We start from the raw sequence: 21,541 nt of genomic DNA, 5'->3' as shown, positions 1-21,541 counted from the left end.
AGTTTTCAGGAGCTGTGGGTCGGGCACAGCGGGAGTTAAGGGGATAATACTGGTAACATTTTCTCTGCTCATTTGATATAAGTTATGTCTCCCTGACGTCCTCTGGTCACGAAGTCCTGTTTGATATTCCCTTCAAGTTCCTCCCTCTAGCACTGGCTGAATTTAGGCTTTTCCTCATTATTCCTTGTGTGTGTCTGCTGCAGCTTCTGGAGTTCTTGTTTCCATTCCTGCATACCTGGCTTTCCCATAAAGTGATGATACAATGTGATCACATTCTCCTGCTTAACCCCTCTGAGCTTCCCATTATCCTCAGAGTGAAGGGTGGTGATCTGTAGTTGAGCAAGCGGGTTCAGTTCATTGAGGCCTCTTTGTTTTCAAAGCTTTTCTCCAATTATCTTCATTGCATTTTGGCCATCAGGCTGCTCCATGTTCTCCAAAGGTTCTTTGAACTTTCTCCCACCTCTGCCTTAGATCTGGAAGCTCACACCACCTTCAATGCCTTTCCTTGATTTTCTGCGAGGGAATTCTGCTTATCCTCCAAGGCTTGACTACAGAACTCTGTAGAGAGAATAAAGGCCTTAGAGCTCTATGGCAATGTTCCTTCTTATATAACTATAATTATATACCAATCTGTACTGAACTGTGATTAAGAGTTGACTTTTTCTCTAGTTTGTAATATATTTAGTTCTTTGGGCATAATTGTGCTTATTCTTTTGTTGATAAATAGTCATTGAATTCAGTAATGCTAAAATGAGGGCTGGTTGCATATATTTGCAGAGGAGCTTTCATAGTTTATAATCTATACCTGCTGTGTCCAACACAGTAGCCACTAGCCGTGTGTGGCTATTGAACACTTGCAATTTCACTAGTTTGAATTGTGCTGTAAGTGTGAAATGCACACAGGTTTTGAAGACTTAGTACAACAAGAGGAATGTAAATAGTAACTTTTAATCTTGCATACATATTGAAAGAATAATACTTTGGTATATATTAGGTTAAATAAAATATATTATTAAATGAATTTCACCTATTTCTTTTATCTTTTTAAACACAGCTACTGGAATACTTAAATTTACATATGTGGCTTGCATTATATTTCTACTGGACTGCTCTCATCTACTGGTGTCTTACTCTTAGGCTTCTCTTTTTTTTTCCATTCCAGATCTGAGATTACAGAAAATGAAACCACTTTTAAATGATAAGCCTTTTGCACATTAGTCAATTTGACAAATTTCATTGCGGTGATTAATTTTACCTCTTCTAGCCTCGATGCCAAATTCCCATGAACAAAAAATGTATTTGAGCAGCCTTTAAATCCTATTGTGTTATTTGCTTCTGGTCCAGAGGAGCAGGGACGTGTTAGCTGCCTGCCCAGCTGCTGCCTGTTCACACTGCAGGGCATGTGAGGACTGGCTGGCTGTCTTCACGAGAAGTGCAGGCCAATGATACTTGGAGCCAGAGCTTAGTGAGGGTCACAGCACACAGTGACATTGTGCTTCCTGTTCTCAGCAAGGTTGACAGCTGCACCGTGATTCTTGGCAGCAGTCATATGGCGGGTCACTCTCTGGCACCCTGGGTGTTTGGAAGTCTGACACAGCATCGAGAGGTGCCAAGGTACACCCTTCTGGAGCGATCTAAAGAAGGCAAGGCAAAGCCTCCTCTCGTCCCCTCACTTGCACCTTCTGTCTGTTTTCTTGTGCCCTTCACACAAAGTGGACACTGGGAGAACTATGACCCACCAAAAGCAATAAACTTTGCCACAACTCAAGGGTTGGTCAATCTTGGGTAATTAGTGTATATCGATGCTTTGTATCAGGCTCTTGGAAGACTATTTAAAGTAAAAGCAGGATTCTTTAATGATCAAATTTAGGTGGAGGAAAGATTATAAAAAAACTTTTAATTTGCAAATAATTAAAAATTTACATAAGTCATGAGAATAATAACGAAGAATATACCATAAATCCTTTCCCTAGATTTACCTACTAGTAACATTTTATTTTATTTGCTGTCATTGGCTCATATATATATAAAAATGTATATAGAGAGTCTCATATATATATATGAGTCTCTATGTATAAATTTGTTTTTCTGGAACTATATGAGAATAAGTTACTTATATATCATAGCCCTTCCTCCCCTAAATATTTCAATATACAGTTCCTAATAATAAGGTTTTCTTTTTTTGAAATGGAGACTCACTCTGTTGCTCAGGCTGGAGTGCAATGGTGTGATCTTGGCTTACTGCAGCCTCCGCCTCCTGGGTTCAAATGATTCTCGTGCCTCAGCCTCCCAAGTAGCTGGGATTACAGGTGCCTGCCACTATGCCTGGCTAATTTTTTTATTTTTAGTAGAGATGGGGTTTCATCATGTTGGCCAGGCTGGTCTCGAACTACTGACCTCAAATGATCTGCCCTCCTCAGCCTCCCAGAGTGTTGGGATTACAGGCGTGAGCCACCACACCCGGCCACAGTTTTCTGTTAATAACCTCAGTTCAATTACCAACTTCAGTAAATTTAACATTAATATAATACTTTAATCTACTGTTTGTATTCTAATTTTATCTGTTGACCCAAAAATGTTCTTTATAACATATTTTCCTTTCCATTAAGCATCCACTCAAGAATCACATATCTGTTTAGTGGTCATGTCTGTTTAACTTTCTTTAATCTGGAGTTCCTCAGCATTTTATTTTATTTTTTGGCTTTTATAACATTGACATTTTGATGGAGGAATGTTTTAAATTTTAAAAAGAAACTCTTTAAAGAGCTAGGAAAAATACATTTTTTGTTATTTTTTGTTTATGTAGGAAAAACCTTTGCAAGCAAAACCTTAAAGAACTGCCAAACGTAGATATGGCTTTCTAAGAAGATTAACATTTCTCTGCAACCAAATCAAATCAACGAAAAAACCCCTCCCCACCAAATACATAAGCATTTGCAATGAGTATGGCAGACTAAAGGTTAGTACATAAGGTTTATTCAAGGTGGTAAGAAAAAGACGAACATCTTAAAAACCAAGGAAAGGAACTCAAATTGGCAGGTACACAGGAGATCAAATACAAACGGCCAGTAATATGAAAAACAAACAAGTCCCTGGGCCTTCCGTTGAATGCAGATCAAAACAGTTGGGGGGTGCTTATTAATTTTCGAAAGATTGGTTAAATTACCGAGGATGGTTCTCTGCTGTAGGCAGAGCACAGGAAAAAGGATATTCTCTCACTACTGACACAGTGTACATTGATGCACATCTTGATGAGGGAGGTTAAATTAGGGAGCAATACATCATAGCAGCGACTTCATATCTTGAGTTTTTTGGCAGGTTGACTGCTTTAGATTTGTGCATTGTAGTTTATTTTATTTTTTAGTTTTTAATAATATGCTCCTAGACTCATAAATAATAGAGGCCTATCTCTTTAAGAAAACATACTTTTAGATAATTGAAGGGAGCCTATTTGCATCAAAAAGTCTTCTTAATACATGATTAACAGAAGGGTTTCTTTTAATAAGGAATGATTCTTTTTGGTTTAATATGAATTGACTGTCAGTATAGTAAATAGTTTAACTTTGCAGTTAGAGTGAGATTCACCTGGGTGTTGACATGGGTTGGGATTAATTAGGTGACTGGTAAATCTAGAGATAGGTTAAACAAGTCTAATTCTGGTCAGCATCCCCAAAGAGCCAGGAGTAGTCTCTGGATTTGGTAGAGATGGGGTTGTTTAAGGAAAGTGGTATTTTAGGAAGACTACCCTGGCAGCAGAGAGAACAGTCTAGGGGGCTATTTTATTACTGTAGGTTTGACATTCCAGTGGAACAAAGGTAGGATGGGGAAATGCAGTGTCTCTGAGAGAGAATGAGGAAGCTCAGTGGAGTCTGGTGGCTGGTAATGTGTGGGAGGTAAAGGACACTAAAGGAATGAATGAGGGGCTTGTTGGCAGAAACAGGGCCAGCAAGAGGTAGCTGCCATTTTGAGGAGGGCCGTGAGGAGTTCAGTCTTTGAGTCATTTTCCATGATGGTGGTGCACGTATTTTGTTGGGATAGGGAGGATGCAAGGTGGGGTTCGGGGAAGATTGGAGCTGGAGAAGAGGTTAGCTGGGGATGTGTATTTGTTGAGAACAGAAAGCTCAGCGCTACTTCCTCAGAGATTGAGTTAGGTGAGAACTGAAAAGGATTTTTGGTCAAAAGGGATCTGTAGTTGGCCTCCTTGGAGAGGGGCTACATTGGAGGGTCTGAGAAGTTGGCACATTTAGACAACTACGTGTTTATATAGTGTAGTCATAGCTGTTCTTGTCTGGTTTTCTTATTACAGGGAAGCTTCTCTTTGATAACAACTTGTCTGGACCTTTTTCCCCCCTTCTCCAGCAGACTGTCCACTCCATCTACTTTCATTTGATATTCCTCCACCTCTTTGTTTATTCAAGGAAGCTTAAGCTTTCTCATACAATATCCTCCTGCCTCAGTGCACCCCCTACCACTCCAGACCTACGTTTATTTCATTCTCAGAGGAAGAGCTATCCTCTTCTGCTGTGAAAGTTACTCACCCTTTGTACAGTAGAGCCTCTTTCTTCTCTTCCGGGAAACTGTTGCTGCTTTATTTACATTTTCCCCCATCTCCATCTCCCTATTCCTTTCTTTTTTTTTTTTTTTATTAATTTTTTTTGCATACAAAAACAATAAACATTTTCTAAAAATATATACAAACAAAAAGATGCGTATCAAACATATTAGGAAGGTTGCACATGGGAAGTCGGGGAATAGAAATGGGGGTGGGAGTTAAAATAAATGAGAGAGGGACTTTATATGGATCAGTGATAATAACTCAATCGTCTATTTGACAAAGAAGAGGGAGAAGGAAGAGGAAGAAAAAGAAAGTGGGATAAAGGATCAGAAAGGGAGGAAAATAGAAAAAATTAGAGTATGACTCCAAGGTAGACCTGTTTTGTTGTCATTGAGTTGGTTGGTTGGTTTGTCTGTTGTATTCTTCATGTTTCGCCAAGTTGGCCAGACTGGTCTCGAACTCCTAGCCCGAAGTGATCAACCCGCCTCGCCCCCCAGAGTGCCGGGACCACAGGCGTGAGCCACCACGTCCAGCCCCCACATTGCTTCTGGCCTCCGTGGTAGACCTCCCAGACGGAGCGGCCAGGCAGAGGAGCTCCTCACTTCTACCCAGACACGGGGCGGCCGGGCAGAGGGGCTCCTCACTTCCCAGACGGGGCGGCCAGGCAGAGACGCTCCTCACTTCTTCCCAGACGATAGGTGGACGGGCAGAGGCGCTCCTCACTTCCCAGACGATGGGTGGTCGGGCAGAGGCGCTCCCCACTTCCCAGACAATGGGTGGCCAGGCAGAGGCGCTCCTCACCTCCCAGACGATGGGTGGCCGGGCAGAGGCACTCCTCACTTCCCAGATGGGGCAGCCGGGCAGAGGCGCTCCTCACTTTCCAGACGATGGGTGGCCGGGCAGAGGCGCTCCTCACCTCCCAGACGATGGGTGGCCGGGCAGAGGCGCTCCTCACCTCCCAGACGGGGCGGCCGGGCAGAGGCGCTCCTCACTTCTTCCCGGATGGGGCAGCCGGGCAGAGGCGCTCCTCACTTCTTCCCGACAGGGCGGCCGGGCAGAGGCGCTCCTCACTTCTTCCCGGACGGGGCGGCCGGGCAGAGGCGCTCCTCACTTCTTCCCGGACGGGGCGGCCGGGCAGAGGCGCTCCTCACTTCTTCCCGGACGGGGCGGCCGGGCAGAGGCGCTCCTCACTTCTTCCCGATGGGGCGGCCGGGCAGAGGCGCTCCTCACTTCTTCCCGGACGGGGCGGCCGGGCAGAGGCGCTCCTCACTTCTTCCCGGACGGGGCGGCCGGGCAGAGGCGCTCCTCATTTCTTCCCGGACGGGGCGGCCGGGCAGAGGCGCTCCTCACTTCCCAGACAGGGCGGCCGGGCAGAGGCACTCCTCACTTCCCAGACGGTGGGTGGCCGGGCAGAGGCGCTCCTCACTTCCCAGACGGTGGGTGGCCGGGCAGAGGCGCTCCTCACTTCCCAGACGGGGCGGCCGGGCAGAGGCGCTCCTCACTTCCCAGACGGTGGGTGGCCGGGCAGAGGCGCTCCTCACTTCCCAGACGGTGGGTGGCCGGGCAGAGGCGCTCCTCACTTCCCAGACGGTGGGTGGCCGGGCAGAGGCGCTCCTCACTTCCCAGACGGGGCGGCCGGGCAGAGGCGCTCCTCACCTCCCAGACGGGGCGGCCGGGCAGAGGTGCTCCTCACCTCCCAGACGGGGCGGCCGGGCAGAGGTGCTCCCCACCTTCCAGACGGGGCGGCGGCCGGGCAGGGGCTGCAATCCCAGCACCCTGGCAGGCCAAGGCAGGCGGCCGGGGGGTAGAGGCTGCCACGAGGCCAGACCACGCCACCGCACTCCAGCCTGGGCAACACCGAGCACTGGGTGAGCGAGACTCCGTCTGTAGTCCCAGTACCTCGGGAGGCCGAGGCGGGCAGAGCACTCGGCGTCAGGAGCTGGCGAGCAGCGTGGCCAAGATGGCGAACGCGTGCCTGCATCCAAAGGAGAAAAGGCAGGCAGCGGTGGCGCGCGCCGGCAGACCCAGGCAGTCCGCGGCACGGGCAGCAGCAAGCCGAGTAGATTGTAGCCTGGGCCAGAGAGGGAGGGAAAGAAAGAAAGAAAGAAGGAAGGAAGGAAGGAAGGAAGCTTTTTTTTTTTTTTTTTTTTTGAGACAGAGTCTCGCTCTGTCACCCAGGCTGGAGGGCAGTGGCGTGGTCTCGGCTCACTGCAACCTCCACCTCCTGGACTCAAGCAGTTCTCCTACCTCAACCTCCGTAGCTGCAATTACAGGCATATGCCACCACACCTGGCTAATTTTTGTGTTTTTAGTAGAGATGGGGTTTCACCATGTTGGGCAGGCTGGTCTTGAACTCCTGACCTCAACTGATCCGCCTGCCTTGGCCTCCCAAAGTGCTGGGATTACAGATATAAGCCATTGTGCCCGGCCACTCTGTACGTTCAATTACTAAGATACAGCACCTTTCACATACAAATAAAAGCCTATACATAAGTGTAGTATACCATTTTCCTTCATTTCCTTATAAATACTTCTGATTATGATAGTTAAAATGAATAGCCTTCATTTTCACAACACTATTTAGATCTGGAAAACTTAGAAACTGTTCAAGTTAAGGAACTAGGCCTCAAAGCCCACTTATACCCAGTATGAAAGGTTTTGTACTCTGCAGAGTCTGCACAGGATAAAATCTCTATGACCAGTGCTAAAAGGCTTTTGCGTGGGGTTCATTTAGCAACAGAACTTACATGCCAGCTAAATGCACTTCCTGAAGTCCTGAAGAATCCAGGTGACCAGTTTCATCAAGGTCTGCAGAAGTGGTAAGCTGAGTGGCAGTTATCTCTCCACTGCTAAGATTCGAAAGATCGAGGCAACGTTTTGGGGTTCCTCCAGACAAAATGCTTAGGTTTGCAGAATCACCAAGAAATTTGCCCACTTGAGTTCTAGGGACATCTGGACAGACAGTAAAGGAATTGTCTCTCTCCAGGAGCAGGTTTAACATTTTCCTTTGATTAGACCTAAAACTGGGTCCTGAGCCAGAGCTTCCTTCCTCTCTTGTGGATGAGAAGAGTTCCGTAGACATGGTCGTCGGATTTTCACCAGGAGAAAAACAAAACCTCAAGCCTGGAGTCTGAGGCTTGCCTACGAGAGGAGGGAAAGTGGATAGGGATCGGACACAGGCGAAGACTCGAGCAGAATGAAAGGAAATCTGGGGGAAAGGAGGCAGTTAACCAGATTGCAGCTCTGCCTTCCGACTGGGTAGGCCAACGTCGAACTCAGCGTCTTCCCTGCGCAGAAGGCCCCATCTCCCTATTCCTTTCTACTTTGGGTTTCACACAGAGCTCTGAGGAGAGATCACATATTGCATTATGGTAATAAATAAATAATTAATAAATGCAAAAAAAATCACAAAACCACAAACACATTTCATTATGGGCAGAGTCAGAGGGAAATGAGCCTCCTCAGGTTTCACTTAAGCATTTTAATTTTTATCAGACTACTCTTCAAAATATGCAAAAAGTTGGTTCTAAACAGTGGTTTTAAAACTGTAGAATCCCAACAAGGGTATGGGATGGGTTCTTGAGCCTTCCAAAAATAGAAGCTTTCACCTCTATTTCATCCAGAGCAACTCCTTCTAATTCTGATTAGTAATTTATTTTGGTAAAGTGTTTTGGGGCTTGAAAAAAGTAAGCTACTATTTCAAAAGTAAATCATGGCATGTACTTCCATGAGTTAAACCTACATGTTAGCACCTTAATTAGATGGTTTCGTATTATGGAGCATCTGAAGGAATTTACTTGATATTGTATACTGATTGCTTTCATAGCTTATCACAAAAAGAGATTAAAAGTTTATAAGACAGGCCAGATGCAGAGGCTCACACCTGTAATCCTAGCACTTTGGGAGGCCAAGGTGGGAGGATTGCTTGAGCCCAGGAGTTTGAGACTAGCCTGGGCAACATAGTGAGGCTCCATCTCTATGTCTATTAATTTTTAAAAAAAGTTTATAAGACAAAAATAGTCCTAAATAAATTATTTCTGTAAATAACTGACATAAAAATGTTGACCTAGTTGTCTCCAGAATGAGGCCTGTTTCCCAAAGGCTTCAGATTGACCTCAAGGAAGATTTTGCAGTCTTAAGAAAAAGATGACCCAGCAAATGTTCTACCTAAAATAAAGTCTGATTTTGGATATCTTTTAGAAAGTGATGAGGTAACGTATTGTGTAGCCAAATAGAAAATAATATATTTAAACATTAATTTTTGTGTTTACACACACACATAATTTTTTTTTTTTTTTTTTTTTTTTTTTTTTTTTTTGCGGTGGGGCAGAGTCTTGCTGTCTCCCAGGCTGGAGTGCAGTGGCGCAATTTTGGCTCATTGCAGCCTCCACTTCCCGGGTTCAAGTGATTCTCCTGCCTCAGCCTCCTGAGTAGCTGGGACTACTGGCATGCACTACCACACTCGCCTATTTTTTGTGTTTTTAGTAGAGGCAGGGTTTTGCCACACTAGCCAGGCTGGTCTCTTAACTCCTGACTTCAGGTGATCCACCTGCCTTGGCCTCCCAAAGTGCTGGGATTACAGGCATGAGCCACTGCGCCCTGCCTACATGTAATTTTTCTATGATGTAAGTTATTTATATACTTAGAAACAATTTAATTGATTATTCTTTTTCTATTTGATAATGTAATAATACAGTGTTGGCATTTTATTCAATACTGCTGAATTCAGACAGATTATAAAGATTAATTCCTCTCTTCTTACCTTTTAAAAATGCTGTTTTGAGCCGGGCATGGTGGATCACACCTGTAATCCCAGCACTTTGGGAGGCCACAGTGGATGGATTGCTTGAGCTCAGAAGTTCGAGACCAGCCTGGACAACATGGTGAAACCCCATCTCTACATAAAAATATAAAAACTAGCTGGGCATGATGGTAGGCACCTGTAGTCCCAGCTATTTGGGAGACTAAGGTGAGAGGATTACCTGATCCCAGAAAAGTCGAGGCTGCAGTGAGCCATAATTGTGCCACTACAATCCAGCCTGGGTGACAGAGTGAGACCCTGTTTCAGAAAAAAAAAAGGAAGAAAAACAAGCTGTATTGGAGTCTGGGCATGGTGGCTTATACCTGTAATTCCAGCACTTTGGGAATCCAAGACGGGAGGATCACTTGAGCCCAGGAGTTCAAGACGAGCCTGGGCAACATGGTGAAACTTCGCGCCAACGGAAAATACAAAAAAATTAGCCAGGCATGGTGGTACACGCCTATAGTCCCAGCCACTTGGAAGGCTGAGGTGGGAGGATCACTTAAGCTCAGGAGGTCAAGGCTGCAGTGAGCTAAGATCGCACTGTTGCACTCCAGCCTGGGTGACCAAGGGAGACCCTGTCTCGATACTGCCCCACTCCCCAAAAATGCTGTATTGGAGTGCACACCCATGCATGTTCCTCATCACGGGTCCATCACTCTGCCTTTCAATTACTTTTCTGTATTAGAGAGAAATGAAAGGTGAGTGGCCTCTACCTCTCTAATTTTAAGCCCTTTAATCTGTCTTCCTCTATGACATTTGTGTTATTTAAAAACAAATAGTTTTTTTTTTTTTTTTTTTTTTTTTTTTTTTAGACAGAGTCTCGCAGGCTGGAGTGCAGTGGCGCAGTCTCGGCTGGAGTGCAGTGGCACAATCTCAGCTCACCACAACCTCCACTTCCCAGATTCAAGTCATTCTCCTGCCTCAGCCTCCCAAGTAGCTAGGATTACAGGCATGTGCCCCCACGCCTGGATAATTTTTATATTTTGGGTAGAGATGGGGTTTCACCATGTTGGTCAGGCTGCTCTTGAACTCCTGACCTCGTGATCCACCTGCCTTGGCCTTCCAAAGTGCTGAGATTACAGGCGTGAGCCACCGCGCCCAGCTGAGATTTTTTAAAGGATACAAAATTACAGCTGGATAGGAAGAATGAGTTCTAGTGTTCCATGCCACTGTAAGATGACTATGGTTAACAATAATATCTAGTTTCAAACAGCTAGATGGATGATACCGAGTGTTTCCAACACAAAGAAATGATAAATATTTGAGATGATGGATATGCTAATTACACTGATCTGATCACTATATATTAAATGTATCAAAATATTGCTGGGTACCTCATAAATATGTACAATTATACGTTAATTAAAATGAGAAAATAATTTATTTTTTTCAGTTTTATTAAGGTTTAATTGACAAATAAAAATGTGTGTATTTATTGTGTATAATGTGATATTTTGAGATGTATATATTATAAAATGATTAAATCAGGCTAATTAGCATATCTATCACCTCACATACTTTTTGTGGTGAAAATATTTAAAATTGATTCTGTTAGCAATTTTCAATTATACAATTACAATGTATTATTACTAACTATAGTCACCATGCCACACAAATCGATCTCCAGAACTTCTGTGTAAATGAAACTTTGTACTCTGTGACCAGCCATCTCTACCCATACCCCACATTCCAAGTTCGTGGTAACCATCATTTTACTTTCTGCTTCTCTGAGTTTGACTTTTTAAGATTCTACATGCAAGTAAGATCATGCAGTATTTGTCTTTCTGTGCCTGGCTTATTTCACTTAGCCTTAAGACAGGCTCTCACTTTGTTGTCCAGGCCAGGATGCAGTGGTACAATCATAGTTCACTGTAGCCTCAAACTCCTGGGCTCAAGGGATCCTCTTGCCTTAGGTTGCTAAGTAACTGGGACTACAGATCCGAGCCATCATATCTAGCTAATTAAAAAAAATTTTTTTTTTGTAGAGACAGGGTCTTGCCATCTTACCAAGGCTGGTCTTGAACTGGGCTCAAGCAGTCCTCCTGCTTCAGCCTTCCAAAGTGCTAGGATTACAGGTGTGAGCCACTATGCCTGGCCATTTCCTTGGTTTTTAAGGCTGAATAGTATTCGATTGTGTTCATATACTACATTCTCTTTATCCATTCATTTGTTGGGGTGGACACTTAGGTAAATTCCATATTTTGGCTATTGTGAATAATGCTGCAGTGAATATGGGAATGCGGATGTCTTTTTGACATACTGATTTCCTTTTCTTTGGATATATATCCAGAAGTGGAATTGCTGGGTCGGGTCATATGGTAGTTCTGTTTTGGATTTTTTGAGACATATCCATATGGTTTACCATACTGGCTGTACTAATTTACATTCCCACCAACAGTGTGCAAGGGTTCCTTGTCCCCACATTCTTGCCAACACTCATCTTTCATCTTTTTGATAATAGCTATCCTGAGCGTGAAGTGATTTCTCATTGTGATTTTAATTTGCATTTCTCTGATTAATGATGTTGAACATTTTTCCATATACCTGTTGGCCATTTATATGTCTTCTTTTGAGAAATGTCTATTCATATCCTTTGCACATTTTAAAATTGGGTTGTTTTCTTACCATTGAGTTGTATAAGTTCCTTATGTATTTTGGATATTAGCTTCATCGAATGTGTGGTTTGAAAATGTTCTCTCCCATCCCATAGGTTGTCTCTTTACTCTGTTGATTGTTTCTTTTCCTATATAGAAGCTTTTTAGTTTGATGCAATCCAGTTTGTCTATTTTTGTTTTGTTGCCGGTGCTTTTTGATCATATTCAAAAAATCTTCGCCAAGACCAATGTCAAGAAACTTTTTCCTATGTTTCCTTCTAGTAGTTTTACAGTTTCAGGTCTACATTTAAGTCTTTAGTCCATTTTGAGTAGGTTTTTGTATATGGTGTGAGATAAGGGTCTAATTTCCTTCTTTTGCATGTGGGTATCCTGTTGTCCCAACAGCATTTATTGAAGAGACTGTCCCTTCTCCTTGGCATCTTTGTTGAAAATCAGTCGACTGTAAATGGATGGATTTCTGGGCTGTCTATTCTGTTCAGTTGGTCTATGTATTTGTTTTTTATGTTGGTGGCATTTTGTTTTGATTGTGATAGCTTTGTAGTAGATTTTGAAATCAAGTGTAGTGTGATGACTCTGCCTTTGTTCTTTTTGCTCAAGATTGCTTTGGCTATTTGGAGTCTTATGTAGTTCTGTACAGATTTTAGGATTTTTTTTTCTATTTCTGTGAAAAATGTCATTGGAATTTTGACAGGGATTGCATTGAATCTGTAGATCACTTTGGGTAATATGGACATTTTAACAGTATTAATTCTTCCAATCTGTGAACATAAAAGATATGTTATCACTTATTCGTGTCTTCACTTTTTTTTTTTTTTTTTGAGATGGAGTCTCACCCTGTCACCCAGACTGGAGTGCAATGGCACAATCTCAGCTCACTGCAACCTCCGCCTCCTGGGTTCAAGTGATTCTCCTGCCTCAGCCTCCTGAGTAGCTGGGATTACAGGCGTGCAGCAGCACGCCTGGCTAATTTTTTTAATCTTTAGTGGAGATGGGGTTTCACCATGTTAGCCAGGCTGGTCTCGAGCTCCTGACCTTGTGATCTGCCTGCGTCAGCCTCCCAAAGTGCTGGGACTCCAGGTGTGAGCCACTGCGCCTGGCCTACTTTCTTTAATCAATGTTTTATAGTTTGCAGTGTAGATATCTTTCACCTCCTTGGTTAAATTTATTCCTAGGTATTTGATTGTTTTTGATGCTATTATAAATGAGATTGTTTTCTTGATTTTTTGTTTTGTTTTGATAGTTTGTTGTTAGTATAGAGAAACATGGCTGGGCATGGTTACTCTTGCCTGTAATCCCAATGCTTTAGGAGGGTGAGGTGGAAGGATTGCTTGAGCCCAGGATTTGAGAATACCAGCTTGGGCAACATAGTGAGACGCCATCTCTATTTAAAAAAAAAAAAAAAAAACAAGAAAAGAAAAAACAAATGGTACTGGTCTTTGTGTGTTGATTTTGTATCCTGCAAGTTTACTGAGTTTATTAGTTTTAAAAGTTTTTTCGTGGTGTCTTTAGGGTTTTCTGTTTATAAAATTATGTTATCTGCAGGGACAATTTAACTTCTTCCTCTCTGATTTGGATAGTTTTCATTTCTTTTTCTTACTTAATTGCTTTGGCTAGGACTTCCAATAGTATGTTGAAAAGAAGTGGCAAGAGTGGGTATATTTTTTGTGTTCTTAATCTTAAAGGAAAAGCTTTCAGATTCTCACTATTGAGTGTGATGTTAATTGTGGGTTTGTCACATATGGCCTCTTTGTGTTGAGGTACAGCACATTCCCTCTGTGCCTAATTTGTTGAGAATTTTTATCATGAAAGGATATTGAATTTTGTCAGATGCTTTTTCTTTATCTTTAGAGATTACCATATGATTTTTCTCCTTCATTCTGTTAATTTGCTATATCAATTTATTGCTGAACCATCCTTGCATCCCTGGGATTAATTCTTCTTGCTTGTGGTGAAGGATTCTTTTAATCTGCTGTTGAATTCAGATTGCTGGTTTTCTGTTCAGTATTTTTGCATCCATGTTCATCAGGGATATTGGCCTGTAATATTCTTTTCTTGTAGTGTCCTTGTCTGGCTTTGGTATTAGTATAATGCTGACCTTGTAAAGTGAGTTTGGAAGTATGCATCCCTCTTCAGTTTTTTGAAGTTTTTTTTTAGAGTTTCACTTTGTCATAAAGGCTGGAGTATAGTGGCACAATCATGGGTCACTGCAACCTCGATCTTGTGGGTTCAAGCAATCCTCCCACCTCAGCCTCCTGAGTAGCTGGGACTACAGGCATGTGACACCACACCTGCCTAATTTTTATTTATTTATTTTTATTTTTTATAGAAACAGGGTCTCACTATGTTGTGCAGGCTTGTCTTGAACTCCTAGGCTTAAGCATTTCTCCTACCTCAGCCTCCTGAAGTGCTGGGATTGTGGGCATGAGCCACTGCACTTGGGCTTTTTGAAGAGTTTGAGAATTAGTATTAGTTCTTTTTAAAGTGTTTGGTAGAATTCAGCCTTGAAGCCATCAGGTCCTGGGCTTTTCCATGATGGAAGATTTTTTATTTAATTACTGATTCAGTCTCCTTACTTGTTATTAGTTTGTTCAGATTTTCTATATTTTCATGATTTAGTTTTGGTAGGTTATACATTTCCAGGAATTTATCCATTTCTTTTAGATTATCCAATTTATTGACATAACTGTTCATCATAATCTCTTATAATCCTTTGTATTTCTGTGGTGTCAGTTATAATGTCTCCTTTTTCATTTCTTATTTTGAGTCTTCTCTGTTTTTCTTTTGTAGTCCAGCTACAAGTTTGTTCATTTTTTTAATCTTTTCAAAGAACCAACTTTTAGTTGTGTTGATCTTTTCTATTGTTTTTCTTGTTTCCATTTATTTCTGCTCTGATCTTTTTTGTTTACTCTTTCTACTAACTTTGGACTTTAGTTCGTTCTTTTTCTAGTTCTTTGAGGTGTAACATTAGGTTATTTGAGATCTTTTTTCTTTTTTAATGTAGGCATTTATTGCTGTAAGCTTCTTTCTTACAACTGCTTTTGCTGCATTTTGTAAGTTTTGGTATGTTGTATTTCCACTTCTGTTTGTCTTAAGATATTTTTAAATTTCCCTTTTAAGTTCTTCTCTGACCCATTGGTTGTTCAGGAGCATGCTGTTTAATTTCAACCTATTTGTAAATTTTCCAAAATTCCTCCTGTTAATGATGTATATAGGTTGGTCCAAAATAATTGCGGTTTTTGCCATTGAAAGGAATGGCAAAAATGCAATTATTTTTGCACCAACCCAATAGTTTCCTACCAGTGTGGTTGGAATAGACACTTGGTATGATTTCAGTCTTTTAAAAGTTGTTAAGACTTGTTTTATGGCCTATCATCTGATCTGTCCTAGAGAAAATTTCATGTGCACTTGAGAAAAATGTGTATTCTACTCTTATTGGATGGAATGTTCTGTATATGTCTGTTAGGTCCATTTTCTTTAAAGTATAGTTCAAGCCCAGTGCTTTGTCATTGATTTTGTGTGTAAATGATTTATCCATTGTTGAAAGTGTAATATTGAAGTCCCCTACTATTATTGTATTTCATTCTATCTCTCCTTTCACATATTTATTTATTTATTTATTTATTTAAGATGGAGTTTTGCTCTGTTGCCTAGGCTGGAGTGCAGTGGCATGGTCTAGGCTCACTGCAGCCTCCACCTCCTAGGTTCAAGTGATCCTCTCCCGTCAGCCTCTCAAGTAGCTGGGATTACAAGCATGTGCCACCATATCCAGCTTACTTTTTGCATTTTTAGTAGAGACGAGGTTTCACCATGTTGGCCCCACTGGTCTCAAACTCCTGACTCAAGTGATCCACCCACCTTGTCCTCCTGAAGCCCTGGGATAACAGGCATGAGCCACTGTGCCAAGCTCAGATTTATTAATGTTTGCTTTATATTATATTATATATATATTTTATATTTTTACAGCAAACATTAGGTGCTGTAAGATTAGGTACATGTATATTTACAATTGTTATATCCTCTTGATGAATTGATCCCTTTATCATTATATAATGCCCTTTTTGGTCTCTGCATGGTTTTTTATTGTTGTTGTTTTTTTTTTTTTTTTTTTTTTTTGAGATGGAGTCTCCCTCTGTCGCCAGGCTGGAGTGCAGTGGCGTGATGTCGGCTCACTGCAATCTCCGCTTCCCGGGTTCAAGCAATTCTCCTACCTCAGCCTCCTGAGTAGCTAGAACTACTGGCACGTGCCACCATCCCCAGCTAATTTTTGTATTTTTAGTAGAGACGGGGTTTCACCATATTGGACAGGCTGGTCTCGAACTCCTGACCTTGTGATTCGACTGCCTCAGCCTCCCAAAGTGCTGGGATTACAGGCGTGAGCCACTGCCCAGCCAGCTTTTGACATAAAGTCCATTTTGTCTGATATAAACATAGCTACTCCTGCTCCTTCAGGGCAGCTACTCCTGCCCCTACCCCTTGGTATTTAATCCTCTTAACTTTCTGAAAATGCATTTGTTTAGATATCTTAGTTTGAGTTCCCCAAGAAACAGACTCTGAGACAAGGATTTGAGTGCATGTAGTTTATTTAGGTTGAGAGTAGGAGAGTTAAAAGCGAAACACTGAGGAAAAGGTGGCCAATAAAGAGTGAATTACTAAGCCAGTTCTCACTGTGGGCAACTGCTACTTAATTCTGTGCAGGAAAAATTGGGAGCTGGTGTAGAACACTTACCTCAGAGTTACTCCATCTGAACGGTGAGGAAATGAGTATTTATACCCTAACTTCTTTAGTCTTTGGCTAAGAGCTGCTCTTGAGGGGTATATAGGTGGCAGAGTAGGTTACAGTGATAAGAAAAGCCCTTAGGCCAAATGGAGCTCCTGGTAGTTGGAAACCAAGAGTTGTGCTAAGGAGGGGGGATATATAGGTGGATATTAGCAGCATACTCTATCCCAGGCTTCTGACTGAGCATTGTGGTTCAATGGTGAGTGCATCATGGTCTCCAGAGTAGACTGACCTGTGTCCAGCACCTAGCAGATATTCCTCAATAGCCTTTAGTTTCATCTCCCTTTAAAAGAACGAGGAAAAATCTATCACTTTTTTAAAATCTGTTTTAATCTTTCTTTAAAAATCATTTCAAGCACTTGAATCTTCAAGCATTTTTAAGCCAGCACACTTGGAGCTATACCTAAGAGGATCGTTCTTGAAGTGCCGCCTCCTGTTATGTGGCAAACATAGTAATAGAAGTTGGGGATAACAGAAATAAAAGACGTGATTCCAGCCCAGAGGGGTTCCTGGGCTAGTGGGTGATTATTAGATGGTTTACCTAGAGATCCTTTTTCGAGTGAAAAGGGACTTGAAGTGAATCATTTAGTCAACAAAAATGTGTTTGTAGGTGCTTTAGAATTTGGGTCAAACCTTTTTCAGTTTCAAACCCTAGCTCTGCCTTGTTGGCTGAGTGACATTTGATGAAACACTATTTAGTCTGCCTGAGACTGTATTAGTTCATTTTCACACTGCTATAAAGAACTACCTGAGGCTGGATAATTTATAAAGAAAGGAGGTTTAATTGACTCACAGTTCTGCATGGCTGGGGAGGCCTCAGGAATCTTACAATCATGGTGGAAGGTGAAGGGGAAGGAAGGCAAGTCTTACATGGCAGCAGGAGAGAGAGAGAGAGCGAGCGAGTGAGGAGGGACCTGTCAAACACTTTTAAACATCAGGTCTCATGAGAACTCACTATCATGAGAACAGCATGCGGGAAACTTTCTCCATGATCCAATCAGTTCCCAGCAGGTCCCTCCCTGGACATGTGGGGATTGCAATTTGAGATGATGTTTGGGTGGAGACACAGAGCCCAACCATATCAGAGCCTTAGTTTCCTCAACTGTAAAATGGAATTACTAATACCGACTACATGGGATTGGGGATTAAATGTAATAACCTTAAAAGATGGACTGTATTTGAGTAGAAGAGATCACAAAGGGATGAGTGAGGAGAAGGTCAATGGAAAGGTCACAAAACTATAGTACGACAGCAGAACAAAGATGCAAAAGTGGGTTTGCAGCTGGATCACGGAGGATGTTGAATGTCAAGCTAAAATAGGCCGTGGGGACTTTGCAGCAGACAGTGAGGTTTTAGTGTGTCTCAATAAGAAAGGCTGAAGAAAAAGGCCTTCAGTCTTTACGCTATCATGATATTCTTTGGTGAGTGAGCTCTTCACAGGACTTAGAGCTATACCTTTAGGGAGCTTGGTTTTCTGCATCTCTGAACCACCAACTTCCAAGTCCTGCATTCATGACTAGGACCATAGAGAACCCTCTTGACATGGTGGAGAATTTTCTTATATGGAAACCTAAGAAGTTGACCCTATCAGGACCAGTCTTGATGCTACCAGTACTGGTTCTTAAAATATACATTATTTGCATACATTAGCCACCAGCCCATTTTTAATGTTGGATGGGGAGGCTAAGGCTTAAGAACATGGTAGTCTCTTAATTATAGGTAGATTTTGTGAGAAGACTTCAGTCCTATAGGAGTTCAGAAATCTTCTCTTATTCCCAATGAGCTTAAAGGATTGATGGTAAGATTGATGAAAGAGGACCTTCTACTTAAAAATGGGGAATGTTTGGTTTCCAGTTGAGGTCTTACATATGTTTCTTTGATCTTACCATAAGCTGCTCATGTTTCCCACCTGGAGAATGTGTCAGAGGAAGAAATGAACAGACTCCTGGGAATAGTGTTGGATGTGGAATATCTCTTTACCTGTGTCCACAAGGAAGAAGATGCAGATACCAAACAAGTTTATTTCTACCTATTTAAGGTGAGATTTTAACATTTTAAAACCATTTTCTCTCATTATTCAAATGTGCTCAGTCTGCATATGCCAGGTCATGGGTGTGAAGGCTTTCAGCTCATGGTACATTTTGCCCTCAGAGTTTGCTGAACTATACGCTTCTTCTTGGCGGATTCTCTAAAATGGCCCACCATACTTTGAACACGTCATTCTCTTTGAGAGCTTTTACACTTATATGCAAAGTTGAGTATCTTGGTGTGCATATGCAAATAGATTTTTTCCATCCACCCAACAAGTATTTATTGCACATCTGTTCTGCATGTGGCACTAATGTAGGCATGAGGGATAGAACAGTGGACAAAACAGAGTTCTTCCCCTCATGGAGTATATATTTCAGTAGAAGAGACAGTCAACAAGTAAATAATATCTTTGCAGGTGGTGATAAGCATTCTGAAGAGAAACAAAGTAGGATAAGTGGAATCAGAATGGCAGGGATGGTGGCGAGTTGGGGACATGCCAGCCAGGAAGGTCAGTTAGGATAGTCTCTCTGAGGAGATGGAAGTTGAGCAGAAACCTGAGTTGGGAGATAGGAGCCATCTGTGCAAAGTGCTAGGGGAAGAGCCTCCGAGGCAGAGGGGGAAACAGGTATTTTAGGCCGTGCACTAAGAGAGCTTGAAGTGATGTCCGAACAGCAAGGCGGGCAGTGTGGTGGAGCCCAGCTAGCAGAGGGATGGGTGGGAGGAGATGTAGTTGGAGGAGTGGCTGTAAGTCCTATCTCTAATGCTTTAAGAGAAGGAAGCAAGATATTCCAAATTTATTTTGGTATCTTAGCCACTGTTACCTGTTTCTCACTGACACCAGTCACCAATTACTGCTGCCATTCCCCATAGCTGCCTCTTCACTAGTTCTACCTCAGCTCCATGTGGGTCACATCCATTCCCTACCATAGACGTACATCTCCTCAAGCTTCTGATTAGAGCCAGGACTAGCAGATGTGGGAGCAAAACTGGTGGTGGAAATGGATAGTAAAACTTCAGGTTGCCAAAAATAGATCTATAAAGGAGGCTGCCAGAAGGAATAACCTTAAAAAAAAGTAAACCTGCTATTGAGGGCATTGTAGATTACGTTGTATTGTGTAACCCTTACAAGGATGTTGAAAGCAAAACAAAAGCACTCAGAGCTTATGGGTAGGAAAAGTTTGCCTCTTCTAATAAGAAGCACTGTGCTTCATTTTATAATAACTCTCCTTCAACTCATTTATATTTATTTGTACTTCATTTTTATATGACAAAAATAGCTAAATTTTCCAGTGAGTTCCCTCTTTTGCTTTGGCTGCTAGGAATCTTAGTGAAAATTTTGTACCCAATTCCTATAGCTCTTTTCTTTTCTTTGTCTGAACTTATTTGATTCATAATTTTGCCTTTCCCCCTTTTTATTAACTTTTGTCTTTTATTGTACTAATGGGTTTTTTTGGGTGGTTAGGAGATAGGAGTGGGAGGTAGAATTATATTTTTATAATTTGGTAGATATTAAATTTGGGGATATTAACTTTAAAAAGAATAATAGAGAAAGAGAGAGAGAGAGAGACAGAGAGAGAGAGTGGGGGAAGGGAGAGAATATGAACAGCTGGATTCCCCACAGCCATTAGCAGGCACTAGACCACTTTAGGCATGCCGGTGACAACTTGTTGATGTGGCTGTGAGGCTTGAGTCATTCAGCTCGAACCCTGGCAGGTTCGTAGTGTTTAGAGCTTCTTTGGAAAAAGATCTTAGTTGAAGAAAAACAAGGTCTGCATGACTACAGCTATTATTTATCTTGGAACTGTGCTCCCTGGCAGCTCCCCACTACCCTGTTGGAAGTGAAGGTGGTGTCAAGGTTTCCATCCTGTCAGCCTCTTTTTAGTTTATAACCAACCAAACAGGCCAGAAAGCATTTCTCTGTTTTAATGTACATCTTCTCTCTCTTTCTTCCCTCCTTCGTCTTAAAATAATAGTGCAAGTATATTTGTTTGTGGAAACACAATCCAAAATATTCAGCATTCTCCCCACCTCCTGCAAAAAGTATTATTCTTGGGCAAATGAGTTATAAATAATCTATTCCTTAGCTTCTGAAAGGCAATTCCTAAAAACAAAACAAAAATAATGATTAAATTTTTTTTAATTTTAATTTTTTTGAGACAGAGTCTCACTCTGTCATCCAGGCTAGAGTGAAGTGGTGTGTTCTCAGCTCACTGCAACCTCCACCTCCCGAGTTCAAGTGGTTCTCCTGCCACAGCCTCCTGAGTAACTGGGATTACAGGTGTGTGCCACCATGCCCGGCTAATATTTGTATTTTTAGTAGAGATGGGGTTTCACATTGTCGGCCACACTGATCTTGAACTCCTAGCCTCAAGTGATCTCCCGCCTCGGCCTTCCAAAGTGCTGGGATTACAGGCATGAGCCACTGCACCTGGCCCATGATTTTTTAAAAAGAAAGAAAGAGAAAGGCAGTTCCTGTGTCTCATTTGTCAATAATTAAAGTAAAAATGTGTTATATATTTTAGTAGCATTAAAAAATTTCAGTCTTAGTCTGGGCACGGTGGCTCACAACTGTAATCCCAGCACTTTGGGAGGCTGAGGCAGGCCCATTACCTGAGGTCAGGGGTTCGAGACCAGCCTGGCAAACATGATGAAACTCTATCTCTACTAAAAATACAAAAATTAGCCAGGCGTGGTTGCGCGCGCCTGTAAATTCCAGCTACTTGAGAGGCTGAGGCAGGAGAATTGCTTGAGTCTGGTAT

At 42.2% G+C, this 21,541-nt stretch overlaps 1 protein-coding gene across 2 annotated transcripts in view; it reads left to right on the top strand.

Moving 5' to 3' along the window:
- KAT2B (lysine acetyltransferase 2B) overlaps positions 1 to 21,541 on the top strand; it is a 120,729-nt gene that overhangs the window by 41,135 nt on the left and 58,053 nt on the right. For both annotated transcript variants that reach the window (XM_063637413.1, XM_055286211.2), the window contains exon 3: positions 18,644 to 18,789. In XM_063637413.1, coding sequence (XP_063493483.1) covers positions 18,644 to 18,789 — 146 coding nt within the window. The remainder of the gene's footprint in view (positions 1 to 18,643; positions 18,790 to 21,541) is intronic.

The sequence above is a fragment of the Symphalangus syndactylus genome, chromosome 1 (assembly GCF_028878055.3).
Source record: "Symphalangus syndactylus isolate Jambi chromosome 1, NHGRI_mSymSyn1-v2.1_pri, whole genome shotgun sequence".
Taxonomy (NCBI): Eukaryota; Metazoa; Chordata; class Mammalia; order Primates; family Hylobatidae; genus Symphalangus; species Symphalangus syndactylus.
This window is presented reverse-complemented; position numbering and strand designations above follow the sequence as displayed.